General features: G+C 37.0%; 4 protein-coding genes and 1 pseudogene across 14 annotated transcripts; 1 reads left to right on the plus strand and 4 right to left on the minus strand.

The window, feature by feature from the left end:
* Positions 1-1,614: 1,614 nt before the first annotated feature.
* Positions 1,615-4,609, minus strand: LOC125479831 (succinate dehydrogenase subunit 7B, mitochondrial-like). Of its 10 annotated transcripts, none has more exons than XM_048589896.1 (6): positions 4,298-4,609; positions 3,872-3,933; positions 3,670-3,722; positions 3,470-3,573; positions 3,053-3,155; positions 1,615-1,937 (listed from the first exon to the last, which is right to left on the minus strand). In XM_048589896.1, the coding sequence occupies exons 3-6, from the start codon at positions 3,710-3,712 to the stop codon at positions 1,843-1,845; spliced, it is 345 nt and encodes a 114-aa protein (XP_048445853.1). In that variant the 5' UTR covers positions 3,713-3,722; positions 3,872-3,933; positions 4,298-4,609; the 3' UTR covers positions 1,615-1,842. The 10 variants fall into 10 exon arrangements, with proteins under 10 accessions (XP_048445853.1, XP_048445844.1, XP_048445850.1 ...); XM_048589887.1 differs by adding an exon at positions 4,018-4,112 and having other exon boundaries at positions 3,670-3,933; XM_048589893.1 differs by adding an exon at positions 4,018-4,112 and having other exon boundaries at positions 3,670-3,933; positions 4,262-4,609.
* Positions 4,610-7,577: 2,968 nt separating this feature from the next.
* On the minus strand, positions 7,578-9,777 carry LOC125479833 (succinate dehydrogenase subunit 7A, mitochondrial-like). The gene is made up of 4 exons (XM_048589899.1): positions 9,618-9,777; positions 9,448-9,519; positions 9,031-9,133; positions 7,578-7,920 (listed from the first exon to the last, which is right to left on the minus strand). Exons 1-4 carry the CDS (start codon positions 9,669-9,671, stop codon positions 7,826-7,828), a joined length of 324 nt encoding a protein of 107 aa, XP_048445856.1. The 5' UTR covers positions 9,672-9,777; the 3' UTR covers positions 7,578-7,825.
* A 209-nt stretch (positions 9,778-9,986) lies between these two features.
* Positions 9,987-12,197, plus strand: LOC125479829 (uncharacterized protein At5g50100, chloroplastic). Its single transcript, XM_048589874.1, has 8 exons — positions 9,987-10,222; positions 10,613-10,755; positions 10,917-11,024; positions 11,207-11,263; positions 11,363-11,428; positions 11,539-11,599; positions 11,690-11,736; positions 11,945-12,197. Exons 1-8 carry the CDS (start codon positions 10,072-10,074, stop codon positions 11,987-11,989), a joined length of 678 nt encoding a protein of 225 aa, XP_048445831.1. The 5' UTR covers positions 9,987-10,071; the 3' UTR covers positions 11,990-12,197.
* Positions 12,198-12,884, minus strand: LOC125479714 (annotated as a pseudogene).
* A 1,517-nt stretch (positions 12,885-14,401) lies between these two features.
* On the minus strand, positions 14,402-19,657 carry LOC103935412 (calmodulin-binding protein 60 A). 2 transcript variants are annotated; one of them, XM_048589047.1, is made up of 8 exons: positions 19,524-19,657; positions 19,172-19,376; positions 18,958-19,036; positions 16,851-16,903; positions 16,248-16,738; positions 15,797-15,957; positions 15,392-15,595; positions 14,402-15,292 (listed from the first exon to the last, which is right to left on the minus strand). In XM_048589047.1, exons 2-8 carry the CDS (start codon positions 19,261-19,263, stop codon positions 14,675-14,677), a joined length of 1,698 nt encoding a protein of 565 aa, XP_048445004.1. In that variant the 5' UTR covers positions 19,264-19,376; positions 19,524-19,657; the 3' UTR covers positions 14,402-14,674. The 2 variants fall into 2 exon arrangements, with proteins under 2 accessions (XP_048445004.1, XP_048445003.1); XM_048589046.1 differs by lacking the exon at positions 19,524-19,657 and having other exon boundaries at positions 19,172-19,411.
* Between the last annotated feature and the right edge of the window lie 847 nt (positions 19,658-20,504).

The raw sequence follows: 20,504 nt of genomic DNA on the forward strand, positions 1-20,504 counted from the left end.
AAGTCCTATCATTCCAGAAATTCCACTAAGATTGAATCACACCGAGAGCTGCTAGATATGTTATGCCAATCCTACGAAATATTAAACAACTCTACCATCCCTTTCTTCAACATCATACCCTCCAACTATTGTTAAATGAAGGACTACTTTGTGGTAACCCTGCCAATAACGAGTACGGCTCATACAGGGGGATACGATATAGAGACTAGGTCATTGAAAAATTCAAGCCTCCTTTAGCATCTAACCAGTTTCGTAAGTTATGCCTGGATTCGGTAAACTTTATAATCTTGCATCTCCACAATGCTTCCGATTGATGTCGAAGGTATTGTTTGAACGTTATAATCTCAAGATAGAGTATTGAGAATCTCTAACTCATTTTGACTATACCGTTGAAGGCAAATGCACAAATTAAATATAAGAATCCAATTAAGCACAAGTATTATGTATGGCAAGATTACGATACTTTTAAATTAATAGGCCCTAATCCCAAGTCGGTGAAAGAGTGAGTTACCTGGACCCTACCAAAGACTAACAAGCCTCAACTTCATCAAGGATGAGAAATTCCTAAAGCACTTGTAAGAGACATTCTTGCAAACCAACGAAACAAGCATTTAGCTTTCAACCTAAACTTCTATAATTTAAATCAAACCAAAATATGAGGACAAAATCATACCTTTCATCGCCCATTCTTCAACCTGTAACCCAATAACAACATAAAAGAGAATAAAACATGAGAAAATCTAATCCAATGATTGCAAGGAGTTAAGTTGAACACACAAAAACAAAATTACATAACCCTAAATCTTCAAAATTAGGGAAACTAAATCTTTTAGTTAATCTACCTTAAAAAGAAATCAACTTTTAGTTAAGTTTACCAAAATCCCCCCATAATTACCTCAGAAGAACAAAATCCATTCATTGATTCGTCGTTGCAATTGTCATTGAGAGGGGCAGCAGAAGTCGGAACTGATGCAGGCTAAAGAGATAGAAAATCTAATCCAATGATTGCAAGGAGTTGAAATCTTATCTTGATTAGAAATAACTCATCATGACATAGGCATGACATAATTGAATAATAAAGCCATAACGTAGACATGACATAATTCAATAATGTAGCCGTTATAGTTACATTTTTTGTGAAGAAAAAATTTGGTATCAAAATTTGATTTGTTTTTGTTCAAATGTTTACAAAAACGTTTTACAACATAATGTGAAATTAATTCAAAAGAAGTTAACGCAAGACAAAAGTTTGCATCTAATCTCTATGAAAAAAAATAATATAAAAAATTAATGTGAGTTAGTTCAAATAGAATAAGAGGAAAGAGAAAAAAAAAATGAAGAAGGAATCGTATTCCTTTTAATTTCCTAGGTTCCACTGCATAACACCCCAATCCTCCTACATTCATCTTTTCCTCTTTGCAACGCTGGTTACAAATTCAGATACCAAGATAGAGTAAATTGAACGTACGCAAACTCACTTATCATCTTCACCAACTCATTGGCAAATTTCGACCTCTTCAACGGGTATCGGCAAAGTACCCCTTGCAAACACGAAAAGGGTGAAGGTTTTGTAACGTTTTCTTCTGCATTTCCCGCTTAGGAAGGATATTATGGTTTAAAATTAAGCAAAACATTCATTGCAAAAACACAAAGAGTGTTCAACAGCATTCATCTTGTTCTACGATTTTTATAGAATTGACAATCTTATTAAGAAACAAAACCTAATACAGATCAGAAACAGATACTTCGAAAGCAGCTCAGGATAATCTGTTTTCTACTTATTCAGCATATAGACGCATTCCACATGGTTGCCAGAAGAAATCCGCCCCCACACACACTTGATTATGCGCTTGCACCCGAAGCCCCTGCCTGTTCCTTAGCCTGTTGCCTAGCCTCTTCTCGCATTACTGCTCTTACATATATTTCATAGCAGGCGCCTGATAAACATCATAAACACATGAGTACTTGGAACACTGTAACAAGTTAAACAAGACTCTAATTCCTTGATATATCCAATTTGTATAACCACATAAATACACATACACAATTACATTGACCAATTCAAGGCACAATATTAAAAGTCACAATTAAAGGGAAGTCCATTATTGCCTTCTATCAAGAAATGCACTCAATCAAGTGTTTTCAACCTATCTTATAAACACAGGGTGGTGCTATCAACACACCCCTTTTTGCCTCCCATACATCCTTCTCAATTTCCGGCTGTCAAACGGAATGAATTGAAGAAAATCAACGGACAAATATTAACAAGGAATGTGTGGGAAGTAAAAATGGGGGTGTGAATAGCACTACCCTAAACACATATGGAATGGTTGGATTATAGAACACAAGTTAATTTGTTAAAATACAAAACAGATTTCAACAATTCAGAACACCTAATATCGTTCTCTAATCAGGTCTTAATGATCCTGATTGCTATTTTCCCTTGTTTATCATGCTACTTTCACAGATGGAAAAAGTAATCATATTTTTCTCAACGAATATAAGAAACAGCAGATTCTTGAAGGTGGATATCGTTATAAGTCTGTGAATGTGCATCTATGAATACAAACACACTTTGCAACCCTAAAAAAGGCGGAGAGGGAAGCAGGAAAATGAACCCCTCTAGCTTGCGACTCATCCTTAAGGGGCATATTCCCAGCTTAAGCTATAAGAGGCTAAAACAACTGTAACCCCAACCCCTTCTTTTGTCAATTGTCATAGCCTTACTGAGGACTTTACCAATCAGACAATAAATGCAATAAAATCTATTGATCATATAGTATAAACATGGAAAAGGTAAATAATCAGACAATCAACCCTATAATCAAACGGTTTCTTCCTGATGAAACCGCGGCTTCCTGCCTACCACATCCCCGAAACCATAAAAACTTATCTAAGAAATCTCAAAAATGTACGGTAACTAGAACCTAATTTAGGAAAGCCAGAGGAGTGCGTAATGGCTACATCTTATCAAAAGTATCAAGGTAAATTAAGCTTATGCATAGCAACTAATACACCATCTGATTAAATCTCAAGCAAAATAATTGCGTACCGGCAACGATAACAATGGTAAGAACATCACCAAGTCTTTTAACTAGAGCCACGCCCTTCTTATGCGACTTGAACCGTTTTAAAGACGGGTCCGGTGCCAAGAGCTGCAAATTTAAACAACTCAGTACAGCCCAAATGCACAATTGAACCAGCGAAATCAAATAAACACATTCACCCTGCTGCTAACAAACATCAAAATCAAATAACTAAACAAAATTTGCACAAATAAATCTAAAGCTAAAATCTTTAAGCTGTATGCTCAAATGGGTTTGCTACCCAACTATCAAAAATGCTAAACTCGAAGTTTCATGGCTGAATCTCAGATACAAGATGAAATACAAGGCTGCCCCAAACGAATCAAAATCCGAACAATCCTGTATAGCTGAATAAATTTAGAGAGAGAAAGATAGATACTCACAGCTTTCTCGCGGGGCCCTGGCTCGACGTGGAACTGCCGGCGCGATTGGGAAAGCGAATCGTTCTGGCCCTTGTACCATTTAGCAATCAAGTGAAAAAGAGAACCTGAACGACAATAAATATTGCTTTTGAATATCAGAATAACTTAACCAAAACAAGCTTTTCAACAAGCTCGTCAATAGATACCTCAAAGAGATTTACCCTCGCATTGACATTGAATTTCAAATTCAGTGTTGTTACCCATAATGACAAGGCTGAGAGAAATTTTTTGCATCAGAATGACGGGAGGACAAATTATATGATATAGCATGAAGAAAACACCAAAGTTGAGGATAACGTTGCAATAACTTAAAGCATAGATTACAGAATAACAGAAGCGTATATGTGACATAATCTGTCAAACCTGGACAACGATTCTATAAGTGTCAAAGCGGATCCACTATAGTCTTGTGGTAAGTATTCAAGCTGAAATAGGGTAAGGAAACATTTTAATTTACTTTTGCAGGTTGCAATTAATCATAATTCATTTATCTACAGATATATAGCTACCTTCAGATTTCCAAGTTCACCAAGAGAATCGGTGAAACTTTTACCAAGAAACCAGTTTGAACATCATACAAACGAAAGTGGAAAACCTACAAGAACTAATGAATAAAAACCAACAGAATCAGCCAACAAATCAGTAAAACCAGAAACTCTTGCTATAAACCCCAGATTTCTGATCAGTATTACGGATACCCATTAAGCTAAATTTACAAACATTGAAGAAAAACGGAAACTGCATCTGGGATACCAAGCGGTTGGAGGTGAAATTCGAGTTTGCTCACACCTTACGGACTTTATCTCTGAGGCGTCGCTTCTTGGCTGCCCAACGAGGATCGGACGGCGATGCGGAGGTCGATAAGTTGATGAGGACGAGAGAGATCAGAAGGAAGAGAAGAACCCATGTCGCGTATTTGCGCGGCAAAACGGCTTCTGTGCGGATTGGGATTCGTACCAGAGATGGAGAGTGAAGAAGCAGAGGACCAAGGAAGCCGGGTTAATTTGCTGCTTTTTATTATTGTTTTCCTTCAGAAAACCACTACGGTACGAGGGGAAGACGGGTTGTTTTGCAGGTGCGAGGTGTAAGAAATATAAAATTAGGTACACAACTTTTTTTATTTCACACGCATTTAAATTTTGTAATTATTTAAAATTTAAGTAATTTGATTAATTTATTGTCACTAAGTACTACGGTTTTATGGTATTTCTCTTTACTTAGAAGTAAGGGTTAATTTGCTGCTTTTTATTTTTTTTTGTTATTTTTTTCCTTCAGAAAGCCGCTACGGTACAAGGGGAAGACGGGTTGTTTTGCAGGTGCGAGGTGTAAGAAATATAAAATTAGGTACACAACTCTTTTTATTTCACACGCATTTAAATTTTGTAACATTATTTAAAATTTAAGTAATTTGATTAATTTATTGTCACTAAGTACTACGATTTTGTGGTATTTCTCTTTACTTATTAGTAAGAGTTAAAAACGTCCAGGGTTAAAACATAGAAAATTCTTGCAAGAGAACAAGTTACAGTAGTATAGAATGATTATAGCAAGGTCGATCTCCCTAGAAACTGATATAAATAATTAACGAGTTTTTGAAATATTTAACTTTGTTAACCATGAGAACTAGTCTAAATTGGCAAAACTAAAAATTGGATCTAAGAAGGATACCAAACAAGCCCCAAGCTTTTTACTTGTCTTTTTCTTTGGTCGATAAGCATTTTACTTTGAAATTAACATTTGTTTCTCGTCAAATATACATTGGATCTAACTGAGAATTTAGTTATAGGCCCCAAAGGTTCTCACTTCTCAATTACTGGGTCTCAAATTTTGCTAATAGCAAAAAGTGAAGGCCCATAAATCTACCCAAAGTTAAATTAGAGCCTATTAATCGAGCTAAATCTTTGCTGAAGGCCAGGTGCGGTGGGTGCCCCGCATAGCCGTCGAGCTCATCGGTTAGCTTAAGGCCCTTCCGTCCCCACCATAGCTTCAAAATAAAATCCATGTAATATTAAGAATATGTGAGTGACTCGGTACTACAGTCTAGTAGTATTCTTCTTCACTTGTGAATGAGAAGTCTTAGGTTGAATCAGATAGAAATTTCTCCTAATATTGAGTTTAATTACCTCGCAGCGTCCGGCTTTCTTAAGAAAAATATATAGCTGCTTATCTATCAAAACAGGGGATTCTTATACTCTATCACGTAGATACATTTCTGCTTGAGTCATCCCAAACTTTTTTTTCAAGGTTCTTCATCTTCTGGAGCTAAAATGACCACGAGTCCTATCATTCCAGAAATTCCACTAAGATTTAATCACACCGAGAGCTGCTAGATATGTTATGCCAATCCTACGAAATATTAAACAACTCTACCATCCCTTTCGCCAACATCATACCCTCCAACTATTGTTAAATGAAGGACTACTTTGTGGTAACCCTGCCAATAACGAGTACGGCTCATATAGGGGGATACGACATAGAGACTAGGTCATTGAAAAATTCAAGCCTCCTTTAGCATCTAACCAGTTTCGTAAGTTATGCCTGGATTCGGTAAACTTTATAATTTTGCATCTCCACAATGCTTCTGACTGATGTCGAAGGTATTGTTTGAACGTTATAATCTCAAAATAGAGTATTGAGAATCTCTAACTCATTTTGACTATACCGTTGAAGGCAAAGACACAAATTAAATATAAGAATCCAATTAAGCACAAGTATTATGTATGGCAAGATTACGATACTTTTAAATTAATAGGCCCTAATCCCAAGTCGGTGAAAGAGTGAGTTACCTGGACCCTACCAAAGACTAACAAGCCTCAACTTCATCAAGGATGAGAAATTCCTAAAGCACTTGTAAGAGACATTCTTGCAAACCAACGAAACAAGCATTTAGCTTTCAACCTAAACTTCTATAATTTAAATCAAACCAAAATATGGAGACAAAATCGTACCTTTCATCGCCCATTCTTCAACCTGTAACCCAATAACAACATAAAAGAGAACAAAACATGAGAAATTAAACTGATAATCTGCAAATTAGTCCGAAAAAGAGGTTAAGTTGAACACACACAAAAACAAAATTACATAACCCTAATGATCTTCAAAATTAGGGAAACTAAATCTTTTAGTTAATCTACCTCAAAAAGAAATCAACTTTTAGTTATTTTTACCAAAATCCCTCCATAATTACCTCAGAAGAACAAAATCCATTCATTGATTCGTTGTTGCAATCCTCGTTGAAAGGGGCAACAGAAGTCGGAACTGACGCAGGCTAAAGAGAGAGAAATAAGAGATGAGAAAATAAGATAAATGTCAAAGAGAGATGAGAAAATAGGATGGATGTGGAAGAGATAGACACCTCATTTTTACAGTGAGACGATAAAAATACAGATAACAATCGACGGAAGAGATTGCAATAAGAAAATCTAATCCAATGATTGCAAGGAGTTGAAATCTTATCTTGATTAGAAATAACTCATCATGACATAGGCATGACATAATTGAATAATAAAGCCATAACATAGACATGACATAATTCATTAATGTAGCTGTTATAGTTACGTTTTTTGTGAAGAAAAAATTTGGTATCAAAATTTGATTTGTTTTTGTTGAAATGTTTACAAAAATGTTTTACAACATAATGTGAAATTAATTCAAAAGAAGTTAACACAAGACAAAGATTTGCATCTAATCTTTATAAAAAAATTAATATAAAAAATTAACGTGAGTTAATCGTAACTGTTCAAATAGAATGAGAGGGGAGAAAAAAAAATTGAAGAAAGAATCATATTCCTTTTAATTTCATAGGTTCCACTGCATACCACCCCAATCCTTCTACATTCATCTTTTCCTGTTTTCACAATCATTTAATCCAATCACTGGTCACCCTGCAACGCTCGCTCAATGGTTACAAATTCAGATACCAAGATAGAGTAAATTGAACGTACAAACTCACTTATCATCTTCACCAACTCATCGCCAATTTCGACCTCTTCAACGGGTATCGGCAAAGTACCCGTTGCAAACACGAAAACGGTGAAGGTTTTGTAACGTTTTCTTCTGCATTTCCAGCTTAGGAAGGATATTATGGTTTAAAATTAAGCAAAGCATTCATTACAAAAACACAAAAAGTGTTCAACTGCCTTCATCTTGTTCTACGATTTTTATAGAATTGACAATCTTATTAACAAACAAAACCTAATAGAGATCAGAAACAGATACTTCGAAAGCAGCTCAGGATAATCTGTTTTCTACTTATTCAGCATATAGACGCATTCCACATGGTTGCCAGAAGAAATCCGCCCCCGCACACACACTTGATTATGCGCTTGCACCCGAAGCCCCTGCCTGTTCCTTAGCCTGTTGCCTAGCCTCTTCTCGCATTACTGCTCTTACATATATTTCATAGCAGGCGCCTGATAAACATCATAAACACATGAGTACTTGGACCACTGTAACAAGTTAAACAAGACTAATTCCTTGATATATCCAATTTGCATAACCACATAAATACACATACACAATGACATTGACCAATACAAGGCACAATATTAAAAGGAAGTTCATTATTGCCTTCTATCAAGAAATGCACTCAATCAAGTGTTTTCAACCTATCTTATAAACACAGGGTGGTGCTATCAACACACCCCTTTTTACCTCCCATACATCCTTCTCAATTTCCGGCCATCAAATGGAATGAATTGAAGAAAATCAAAGGACAAATATTAACAAGGAATGTGTAGGAAGTAAAAATGGGGGTGTGAATAGCACTACCCTAAACACATATGGAATGGTTGGATTATAGAACACAAGTTAATTTGTTAAAATACAAAACAGATTTCAACAATTCAGAACACCTAATATTGTTCTCTAATCAGGTCTTAATGATCCTGATTGCTATTTTCCCATGTTTATCATGCTACTTTCATAGATGGAAAAAATAATCATATTTTTATCAACAAATATGACAAACAGCAGATTCTACCCGTACTTTGAAGGTGGATATCGTTATAAGTCTGTGAATGTGCATCTGTGAATACAAACACACTTTGCAACCCTAAAAAAGACGGAGAGGGAAGCAGGAAAATGAACCCCTCTAGCTTGCGACTCATCCTTAAGGGGCATATTCCAAGCTTAAGCTATAAGAGGCTAAAACAACTGTAACCCCAACCCCTTATTTTGTCAATTGTCATAGCCTTACTGAGGACTTTACTAATCAGATAATAAATGCAATCAAATCAATTGATCATATAGTATAAACATGGAAAAGGTAAATAATCAGACACTCAACTTTATAATCAAACGGTTTCTTCCTGATGAAACCGCGGCTTCCTGCCTACCACATCCCCGAAACCATAAAAAATTATCTAAGAAATCTCAAAAATGTACGGTAACTAGAACCTAATTTAGGAAAGCCAGAGGAGTGCGTAATGGCTACGTCTTATCAAAAGTATCAAGGTAAATTAAGCTTATGCATAGCAACTAATGCACCATCCGATTAAATCTCAAGCAAAATAATTGCGTACCAGCAACGATAACAATGGTAAGAACATCTCCAAGTCTTTTAACTAGAGCCACGCCCTTCTTATGCGACTTGAACCGTTTTAAAGATGGGTCCGGTGCCAAGAGCTGCAAATTTAAACAACTCAGTCCAGCCCAAATGCACAATTGAACCAGCGAAATCAAATAAACACATTCACCCTGCTGCTAACAAACATCAAAATCAAATAAATAAACAAAATTTGCACAAATAAATCTAAAGCTAAAATCTTTAAGCTGTATGCTCAAATGTGTTTGCTACCCAACTATCGAAAATGCTAAACTCGAAGTTTCATGGCCGAATCTCAGATACAAGATGAAATAAAAAGCTGCCCCAAACGAATCAAAATCCGAACAATCCTGCATAGCTGAATAAATTAAGAGAGAGAAAGATAGAGACTCACAGCTTTCTCGCGAGGCCCTGGCTCGACGTGGAACTGGCGGCGCGATTGGGAAAGCGAATCGTTCTGCCCCCTCTGATTGTTAAACCGAAATAGTTAGGGAGAAAGGAAATACTGAACCAAATCAAAACTACGGCGTTACAGATCGAACGTATGAGACAGAGAAAGAGCACCTGTGAGTGGGATTGGAAATGGGAAGCGACGGAATTGCGGAGCAGGAACGCCATAGTCAATAACCGGAGCTTGAAGCAGTAGCTACCAAATACTTCCGCAAAGACTCGAGCTTTTGCTATCAGGGCGATTTTTGTGCTTTTTATTTTTCTATTATAGCCCCATACTTTGCCATATTTATTTTAGTACCCCATATCTATCTCGCTGTTTTTTTTTGTTTTTTTTTTTTTTGTTTTTTTTGTTTGAGAGCAACAGAACTCACTGTTTGGAACAGCGGGTTTGGGGCTACTTTCCCTTCGTGCCACGTGTCATGTTTATTGGTGGAGGACAGACTGCCACGTATACATGGTAGTTATGAACCAGGGCAGTCCAAGCAAACTAACTTTAGACCCTTTGGTTCCTAAACTTCGATCCCAAAAGCTTTGAATTTGAGTGCAGAAAGAAGAAGAAGAAGAAATGGCAATGAGGGCAGCTGCTTCAGCATGTAAAATTGGGGGAAGGCAAAGAAGCCCTTCTCTCTCTTCAGTTCCTCTCTCTCTCCAACAACTCAAGCTCCATCAAATTCAACCCCAAAGATTCATATCAGCTCCTCCTATTAACCAACCTGGTGAGTTGTGACCGATTTATCCTATTTACCGATCTCACAGACACTAAACAGACAATAAGCCGCACACGGTTTAGAGCTCCTTTATTGTCTGTTTAGTAGAAATTTTTGTTTCGCAATGCCATTCTCATTTCATTCTTGTTTTCCTGACGATCATAGTTTGATATGTGCGTAGAAATTTTTCGTTATGTGTAATTTATTGGGTTAATTGTGCATATGTGTCAACTTGTGATTGGTAGGATGTAGCCGAACAATGTCCGGGATTATTAGGTTTAGTCTATTTTTGTAGGTTTGGTTTTATATGAGACCAAGGAATCAAGAAGAAATTTTTATGGTTTGCAAATAGTTCAGTTTATGATGCATATGTGTGTGTATGTATGAATGTATTTGTAGGGTTTAAGTCTTCAGTAAGGGCTATAAGTGGGGCAGCTGCAGATCCCCTAACTCCAAAGAAAGAAAATGATCAAGAACAAACACCTCAGAATTGGAAGATTAAAATGCTCTATGACGGGGATTGCCCCTTATGCATGCGAGAGGTCGATCCTTACCTTCAAACACCCGTCTATATATCCCTGCTGTTACTTTTCTGTTTATAATGTAATTAGCGTTTGTTTGATGAGTTTCGTACTGATGAAGCTACAAAGTCCTTTTGTTCTTGATGGTTTCGAGTGTGCTGAAGTTTGCGTTATATTGGCAGGTGGACATGCTGAGAGAGAGAAATAAGCGATATGGTACCATCAAGTTTGTTGACATAAGTTCAGATGACTACTTGCCAGAGGAGAATCGAGGGCTGGACTACAAGACTGTAAGTTTGCATTATTGAAATTTGATGCTAAGATTTACGAAACCAAATTATATCATCGGCAGTATTTCCTCTTTTTAATATCCAATTTAAACTTCCTGGCTTGAAACATAGAAAGATGATATGATATGTATTGGACAAATACATCAGAACTTAGTGACACTTTCTTGTGTTGTTTTGTTTAGGTTATGGGAAACATTCACGCCATCCTCTCTGATGGAACTGTGGTCACTGATGTCGAAGTAAGCCCCTTTTCGTGCCACGTTTTAGCTCCCTATTTTGAATACAGTTTTCCCTTGAGTTGTCCAGGAGATGGATAAAGCTGATGAAAACTGCTGCAGGCATTCAGAAAGCTCTACGAGCAAGTGGGGCTCGGATGGGTATATTCCATAACCAAATACGAACCTGTGAGTCTCCTTTTTTGATTCATCTACTTTTCCGCCATGTAGAACTAAATGATCTACAATAGTATGTTATCGTTATCTGGTGGTCTAATGGGAAAACAATTTATTCACAGATTGCAACAATAGCTGGTGCTGTATACGGCGTTTGGGCTAAATATCGTCTTCAAGTCACAGGTATGCTAATTTGTTAACTCTGCTGCCCAGATATCTTATGATTAATATAAACTTCTGTTAGATGATGTTGATATCCTGTTTTTGCATTAGGCCGGCCACCCCTAGAAGAGGTTTTGGAGTTGCGAAAGAAGAACAAGGTAAGCACCGTTCATTTGCCTGGATTTCAGTTCTATTACCGTTCAACACCTTTAATTGAATCCGAATGGGAATGGAACCATAAGCTTATGTTAGACATGACACAGTCTGCTAACAGCAGCTATCGACTTTCACCGAAACGCTTAAGGATTTGAAATATTTGAACCATTTGGTGCTAACACACGCCTCGTTATCTGTTTTCCTATACAGGGAGAAGTATGTAAAGATGCAAAAAATTGTAAACTTCCAGAGTAACTGGCACCAGTCGGGATTTTGAAGGTTTCGTGTTAGCTTGCTTCCATCGTCTTCCATAACTTTGGCTTTTATACAAATATTATAGAAAGGCATGCAGGTGCATAATTTTTCACATATACATACTTTTGCAGAGTTATATGTAAACAATCTGATGAATGTAAAATGTCGATACGCTGAATTTCTGCAATGCTTCAGTTTGTTTGGTTAATTAGCCTTCCGTCGGCGTTGAAAGCTTTGCTACAAATTCATTTATGTTGTCATCTGATTTTCCCCCTACGCTAACAGATCTCTTCACAGCCTCTCTCCATGAATTTCAAGGCATTCCAGTTGATCTCTCCACTTCTCTTTCCTCGCATGACTTCCCTCACACACGTCTCTCTCTCTTCCCTACTCACAATCCCCTCCTCATTTTTCTCAACTCTCCTCCAACCCCCTACAACTCTACAAATTTCACATTAGTCGGCCAGTCGCTCCACTGCGGCATCACCACCATCGGCCGCCTAGGCTCAACCCCTCCAACGTTGAATTCCATCCGCAGTCAGTCAAAAAACAACCCACGGATCGGTTTGCTAGAACCTCCAGTTGGTTGCACCATGGCACAACCAATCCAGCTTCACCTACTGACTCCAAAAAGTCATCTGGCAAACCGACAGGAAATTCAGATCACTTGCTTTCATTCCTCATGCAATTAATTTCTTCTACCTGTTTAGCAGCAGTCTCTGCCATGCTTCCAAATGAGACATAAACCACACTTTAAAGTGCTTTCTCCAGTGCACTTGTATGCTTTTGGCCTCCGGATACTTGCACCACAGGTTCCGTCTCCTTCAATTTATTGGTCCAGGTAGGCTGATGGCACCATGGGACCCACCATCGCCAGGGGCCAAAACCCCAGCATTTCATTCACCAGCTTTTCAATACACACACACACACACACTTTAAGTAAGTTTGGTGAGATTGACAAAAGAGCCAAGGTTCAATAGCATCAGTGTTTTACTTTTCCGAATGAGGATCCGCTCCGGATCCTTATTCTACTTTTCCAATTAGTAAAGCAATTGCAATGAATATATCTTCATCAAGGCAATGATACTCCATTTTTATGGTACAGAGATAAATATGAATAAACTGAATCAATTATTTTATTTTTTTAAATAAACAATAATGTCAAGTCAACTTCAGCATTGCTATCATGGAAAGACACTGTTGTTAAATAGAATCAATTATAAATTTTGTTGGGTAGTGATTTTCAAACTTCTCTTTTTTTTTTTCGTTGTTCTCATCCTAACTTTTGAATTGAATAAATAAAAAAGAGAAGGAGAGTAGAAGAAGAAAACGAAAGTGTGAAAATCACTGTGCCTCATCTCTATAAACACTTTGTAATCGTTACAATTTTTGAGCCTCATAAATATTCAGTTTCCATGATTCTTCTTTATTTTACATTTCTAAATTTTTAGTTCATTTTTTGCAGATAATATCAAAACCCCACGTCACTCATTTATTACCTACCTGAAAATATAAACCCATAAGTTTCTTTCATCACAAGCAACGACAGACCGCGATTTACGATACGCCAGTACATGGAGCAGACAGAAGCTGAGTTGGTTAAAAACACAGCGCCGTAGATTTTGAACTCTTTGGCCACGTCAAGTGCCCGTGGAAGCGGTGAATCATACACAATACAACTGACAGGTGGTGAGCCTGCTGAGGCATTGAGCTTCAGTATGAGCTCTGCTAGGGTTTTCGAACCAACTATTTTGAATGAATGTAAGTAGGCTGCTTGGGTTGGTGCTTGGTTGAATCCGCTTTCATCGTAGCCATCGGAGATGGGTTCGATTCGCACAGCCAGTGCGTAGATGGATTTGATGGTGTTAGGGGTGGTGGCTAGAGTGGTTTTTAGGTCTTTAGAGGCTAAACGTTTGGCAAATGGAGGAGTGGGTTTATGTGCCCTTGAGCTGGATATGCGAAAACAACTAGGAATAAAGAAGAGTGTAAGTTCCACAATAAAAATCCTAATCAAATTCGTGAAGACAATTAGGAATCAAATCAACTAGGGGAAGCTGTAGTTGATCCCATTCTTCTTTCTTTTCTTTCTGTTACCCGATTCATGACTTCCCTCGTTTCATGCAAGTAAAGATGAATGGACTGATGGATTATATAGCACCCATTTGGGATTGCTTCTGCTTATGTGAGAAGCACTTCAACGCTTTCACTAGAAGCAACAAATATGATTTGAAAATCCAAAAGTACTTTTTCTGTCACACACTGTTAAAAAAACGTTTTGGTTATCTGGAAGCGCTTTTAGCCTTTCCAAACATTCCCAAACAGGGCATTGGTTTCTGCAGGTCCCAACAACTCCAAGTTCGAATTAGGAACAAGGTAAATACACGAAAACTCGCTTAAATGAAGAGAGAAAGCTATAAAAAGGATACTTTTATTGAACAAATGACTTCATTCAAGTTATGTAGAAGCACGTACATATTTACAAGCTAACAACTTGATATGAGAGTTTATTTCTCTGGCCACTGGCCAAGAGAACTAAGAAACTGGTAAGAACATGAACTACCAGATACATTTAACATCTAAAAAAACCTCCGAAGAGATCTCTCTCTACCTGCACACGTAAGTACTATACGGGCAGCGTTAAACGGTATATGCAACTGTAACCAAACAATATTTCACATTAGATTACTAGTATCTTCGAATATCACGAAATTTTCGTTTCAGAGCAACGCTCTTCCTAATTGAGAACCACTTCAGCACACTGAATAGCTTTGTCCATCTCATCTGAGCCCTATCAGATATCGCAACGGCTGTAGAACGCCTCAACAAGAAGCCATCTACAGCGCTTTGTAGGTCTTGTGATTCTGATCTAATGTTCTGTGACTGCAGATCAGCATCGAAAAATTGCAGATGATCCTCATCAAATAAAGCTTGGACCATGGGGTCAGAGTCGCAGATCAGGGAGTTCGCTACTTGACCTGGGAAACTCAGAGTCTGGTCATATCTAAGACCGAGTCCGTCGATGTTGTGCAAGGAATAATCATCCAAGCCACTGCTGCTACCCACCGAGTACATGGAAGAGATGATATCTGGAGAAGAGGCAGATGGCTGTGCATAATCAAATCCATCAATTTTTTGAGAAGCCAAAAACTTGCTTCCGTCAAGATCCCCTGACCTTGGAGAGCTCGATGTGTGAAGAACATTGGTGAAGTTGGAAGCAGCAGCTATAAGAGAGGCTTCATCTTCAAACGGGACTACTTCTTCCCAGTGTTGAAATGCAGAAATGACCAAGTGCTGGCCATCAGCCTAAAAACAATATTTGATCATACGAAATCAGACATGACTTGAGAAAATAAAAAGGAAAAAAAGATAAAAGCGAGTGGACTGAGGTGATAGGTAGCGTGCCTTTTGTGCTTCGGACAGCTTACTAATAGGAACATATTCACGCTCCAACAGAAGTCCCATCACTTGCCCCACAATGTTGAAGGCCACACCAGTTTGCTGTGAACTGGGAGGGCAGTACAAGTACATCCTCTTATCGAGTATACATGTCTGAGCATGCTCCACAGTGACTTCCCACATCTTAGCCGACATACCCGTCCCAAGGATCTGCAAATTTTCACCCAAAAAAGCCCTTACAATCATTAGAATACTTGTGAAGGGTTGAAAAAGGCTGCTGAAACAAGTAGAATTTCCTTTTGATGAAACATTTAAATGCACAAGATGACAACCAAGCTTCAAACTTCGCAGCGTAAACTATTAAGCATTGGAAAAGTAAATTTAACCAAGATAAGAAAAGGCAGTAATTACATTCCGGAGCCTTGAAGGGTTTAAGAAGAGTAGGGTGAGAAAATCCTTCACGATGTTGATGTTTTCCCGACTCAACCGTTTGTGGAAAGCTCCGTCCTTACCAATCTTTTCTAGTCTCCATACTTCATCAAGCAGACATGGAGGGTGGTGTTTCTTGTACACTGCAGAACCAGAAGTAACTCAGGTTATAATATTGCATTTTTAATTAGCTGATCCTAATCTGGAGGCAACGAGGCATGCATGATAAGGCAAGATGAAAATATAAGAAGGTAACTACATCCAATATAAGGAGATATTATGATGATATACGGATAACTTTTACTTTTTTGTTTAACTACTTGGCCAGTCCGATGAACACAGTGAAGGAACACTCGATCTTAGTGTCATTATTCTAGCAAGAACCTTAGAGACACAATTTTATTTATAAGTAAACCAAATGAGAAGAACTCACATTCTCCACGGTGATCCCTGACAATAAAGGATTCCGTCCTTGCTTCTCTTATTCTAATTCCATCGAAGTTATCTAAAACTCTTGCACCTAGCCTGAACCGACGGCTCCTTGTCCAGCTTGAATTATCAGTAAAAGAAATCTCACCCACAAGAGCAACTCCATCTTTAAGATTCAAAATTGATTCTCCTGTAAGAAGAGGTTTCTTTCCTTCCCTCTCCCTTACAATGTTATTCTTGAAATCTTCAAGAGTCCAATTGTCACCCTCCTCACCATCAAAATCACCCTCGAGAACAACGATCTCCACCTTGGCTGCGGATTCAGGCCCGGATTTGACAATATGTCCACTAAAGCAATCAACCAAAGCTACTTGTACACTAGAGCATTCTTCTCCTTCAATCCGAGCTCCAGTAAATACCGGAAGAGAGATATTATTTAAGAACTGTAGCTTTAAGATTCTTGATTCAAAATGATGCGTCTCTTTCCCACAATTCCTGAATAGAAACGTAAAACATAAATAAAACTATTGTATGGCAAGGTGAAACTACGGATTTTGGCCCTAAATTGCTACATCTCAAAGCTTTAGAGTTTATAGTATTATCTTACTGTTTCATACTGTTCAAATGCTTTCTTAGGGCCACCTCAACTTCTTCTTTAACCTGATCAAAATACATAGCAAAATTATATAACATTCAATTAAAGCCGCAGCACCGATAGAAACTAAAAGGATGCATCGAGTTTGCATGCATTGAACTGCAACGTGAAAATCAATTACTATATTACGATTTGCAGGGACATCAGATTGAAGTAAATAAATATAACCCTCAAAGATATACTTGAGGCCTAAGAAACTTCAGAGAATGAATGTGAATCCAATTTATCTTGGCATCGAACAGGCAAAATATTGAGATGGTGTCAGGCTAGAGCAAGTGCGACCACAAAGGGGGCTGCCATGCACGTTAGCTGCACCCTGCAAAGCATGGCGGTAAAATTTGCAAAGCATGGTGGTATTTTACAATTTCCAGCAAGCTTACAACGGCTCAGTTTAGCTAATTGATTTTAGTACAGTCGTGTACTTATGAAGTTCAGAAATCATATACAACCCCTTAAAACATACAAAACTGTATTACAATTATACAGTCGAGCGAAAACGCGTACATGACTTGAGGCTTCGAGCTCAATGGTGAAAATTACAGTTACTTAATCCAATACATAAAGAAAAGGGTCCTTTAGATATAAGTCCATGCAACACTTATTTCCTTGACAAAAAACTATCTCATTTTAAATATCTAAATATAACCCAAATTTGAAGTAAACTGCCATGTAAACAAATAAATACCTATTATTTTCAAACTATTTACAATTGTGCCACAACACTCTAATTATGTTAATGAATATAATAATTCACCATAATTGTGGGAAATAAGTGCCTTATTATTATAAAATTATATACTTTATACTTCTCTTACCATCATATGTTTCATTTCTTTTATTTGTTTGATAATCATTGTAGGTAAATTATTTTGCATGTATGTATTAGGCATATTTTGTTAAAATTATATATATGCACGCAAATAATTTATCTATAATTTTATGTAAAATAATATGTAATTAATTAATTTTGAATCAATTGGATAAAAACATTTATTTATTTTGTAGGTAAATTATTTTTCATGTGATATTACATATATACTAGCCACATTTTGTTAGTATTATATAGAGTCTCCAATCAATTGACATTCTTTTATTTTTTAGGTAAATTATGTTGCATGTAGGTAAATTGTTATATATATATATATATATTGCAAAATATTGGTATTTAATTAATTTTGAATAAAAATATTTATTTATTTTGTAGGTAAATTATTTTGCATGTATCATTACATAATTTACTAGGAACTTATATTGTTATTAAATATATGTTGTGCAAAATAATTCACCTATGTTATATTTAAAATATTGATAATTTTGAATAAAATAACTTTTTTATATTTGTAGGATATACTAATGTATCTGTTAGCATCATGTGAAAACAACTATACAAGGAACATTGGCATCATGTAAATTTTTGTTATTAAATGCATAGGAATCATGACATTTAAATTTTTTTTCAAATCCCCATAAGGTATTTGAAGACATATAACTGAATGAAAAATGTAGATAATAAGTGAGAGACCCAAAGTAAGTGTTATTAGGGGTAATTTAGACATCCAAAAATACAAATTTTGCTAAACTTAATTATGGATATTGCTTATTCTAAGATTTCTCATATTTTAGAGAGGGTAATCAAGTTGCTGATTGTTTGGCTAATTATGGTGTTGATCACCCCGGTGTCCATTGGTGGGATTCATGCCCTCCTTGTGCTGCAGCTGCTTATTCTCAGAACCTTTCTAAGCTTCCTAGTTATAGGTTTTGCAAAGAGGTTTTCAATTGTTGTTATGAATTCTTTAATGGTCTAGGTTTGGCCTCATGTCCCCCTGACATATTGTATTTTTCTTGTTTATCAATAAATTCTCCTCAAAGTCTCTTCCCATGATAGCAATGATGGAGTGGGACGAACTTTGTGGCCAAATTTACCAAAAAAACAAAAATTATGGATATTGCTTAGTTGGAGCCTAATCATTGGGTTTTTGTTAGAGAAATTTACCATGATGAGTTTTAGTTAAAGAAAATTGAATTCCAAGGGGTGTACTCATAACAGGAAAACACTTACAACTTTACGAATCAAACGTTCAAGAAGTGGCTCCAGTAAGTGCTGGACTTTGTGCAATCTCATCGTTTCCAGAACCACGCTGAAAACCAGTAATGAAGGCATTAGAAACTTAGAGAAAACAGATGTGAAAACTATCAGTAGTTTATTTTGGTCTATGGTACTTTATTAGTACATCATAGTTATCAAGAACCAAATAAGATTTACAGACTCAAACCTCTGGAAAGTGGTCTTCCTACGCTTGTCCTCCGGACTACCAGTCCCATCCGACCGACCCTTGCCATCATCATGCTGCCTCTTCAGCGACATTATCGAAACCCAGCAACACCCAGCACACCAAGCTCACCAGTAACAAGCAATGAGAAGCACTGGCTGTGCCACTGCCACTGCCACTGCCACTGTCACTACACAAACATAAAGAACTGCAACAACATTCGATAAGCAGGCTATAGAATTATTTTTAATGATCCACAGATATAAATAACGGAAAATAGAATGGATAAAATAATAATTATTATTATTATTATAATAAATGCGGTAATAAATGAGAAAAATCCAAATCTTGGTACCATCCAAGTACTGTTCGCGGTGCCATGTAGGCCGTTGCTATCGGTTATTAAAAAGTTGGCTGCTTCCGGGATGCTTCTTCGTCGACCCGAAAGCCATCTTTTTCTGGGGCTTCTTCTTTCATTGCCACGCTGCATTCACGGTGGACAGACGCTCACGCGGGTGCAGGAGGAGACGAGATAGCGTTAGAGATAGGAGATGATGGCGCGTGGGCCCGTAAAAGCGCGTTTAAAACGATTGATAGGGGCGGGGTCGAGCGGCCAAATGGATGTCGTTGTTTGCTTTATTTTTGTTGCTATTTTTTCAACTGAAAGTAGATCACTCATCAGCTTATATGTCCAGCGGGTCCTTATGGTTGTTTTGTCATGCGAGTCATGTGATTCATGATTATTGTCTTTCAACCTGATCCGGTGAAAATAATAATGCTTATGCATTCTGATGCAAGCTTGATTTTCACAAATTCTTCTCTCTCTTAATAACTAACAATTAACCAACTAACTTATCGTTTGTTAGAAAGGAAAAAAAAAAAAAAAAAAAAAAGCAAGTAACGAGATTTGTGCACAAGTTTATTAGGTAGCAAGCCAAAATTCTTACATTTTTAATCATTTTGCAAATACAGGTTATGTAGCAAATACCATTGCCGAAATTTTCAACATTATTGTCATTTATAAACGGGAATTTCACGGATTTACGAGGAATTCGCATGCTAATTAAGGAGATCAAGGTGTTGGATGATGATTGCCAAAGACATATGAGTTAATTGAGTGGTGATTTTAGTTAGTACATTAATGTTTAAAAACATATGAATAGTGTGTTTCTAATAAATTGGGATGGCAAGTGATGAATTGCGCCCTAAAAATTAAGGTCTTTCACATCAACTCATTACGTTTTGGATTTAAACTCTCATTTCCATAATATAAAATATCACTTACAATAATAAAAATAATACAACTGGCATGGCAATGAACCTTGTTATCTTAAGG

The sequence above is a fragment of a genome, unplaced genomic scaffold (genome assembly GCF_019419815.1).
Source record: "Pyrus x bretschneideri cultivar Hongxiangsu unplaced genomic scaffold, Pyrus_bretschneideri_v1 Contig3, whole genome shotgun sequence".
Lineage (NCBI taxonomy): Eukaryota > Viridiplantae > Streptophyta > Magnoliopsida > Rosales > Rosaceae > Pyrus > Pyrus x bretschneideri.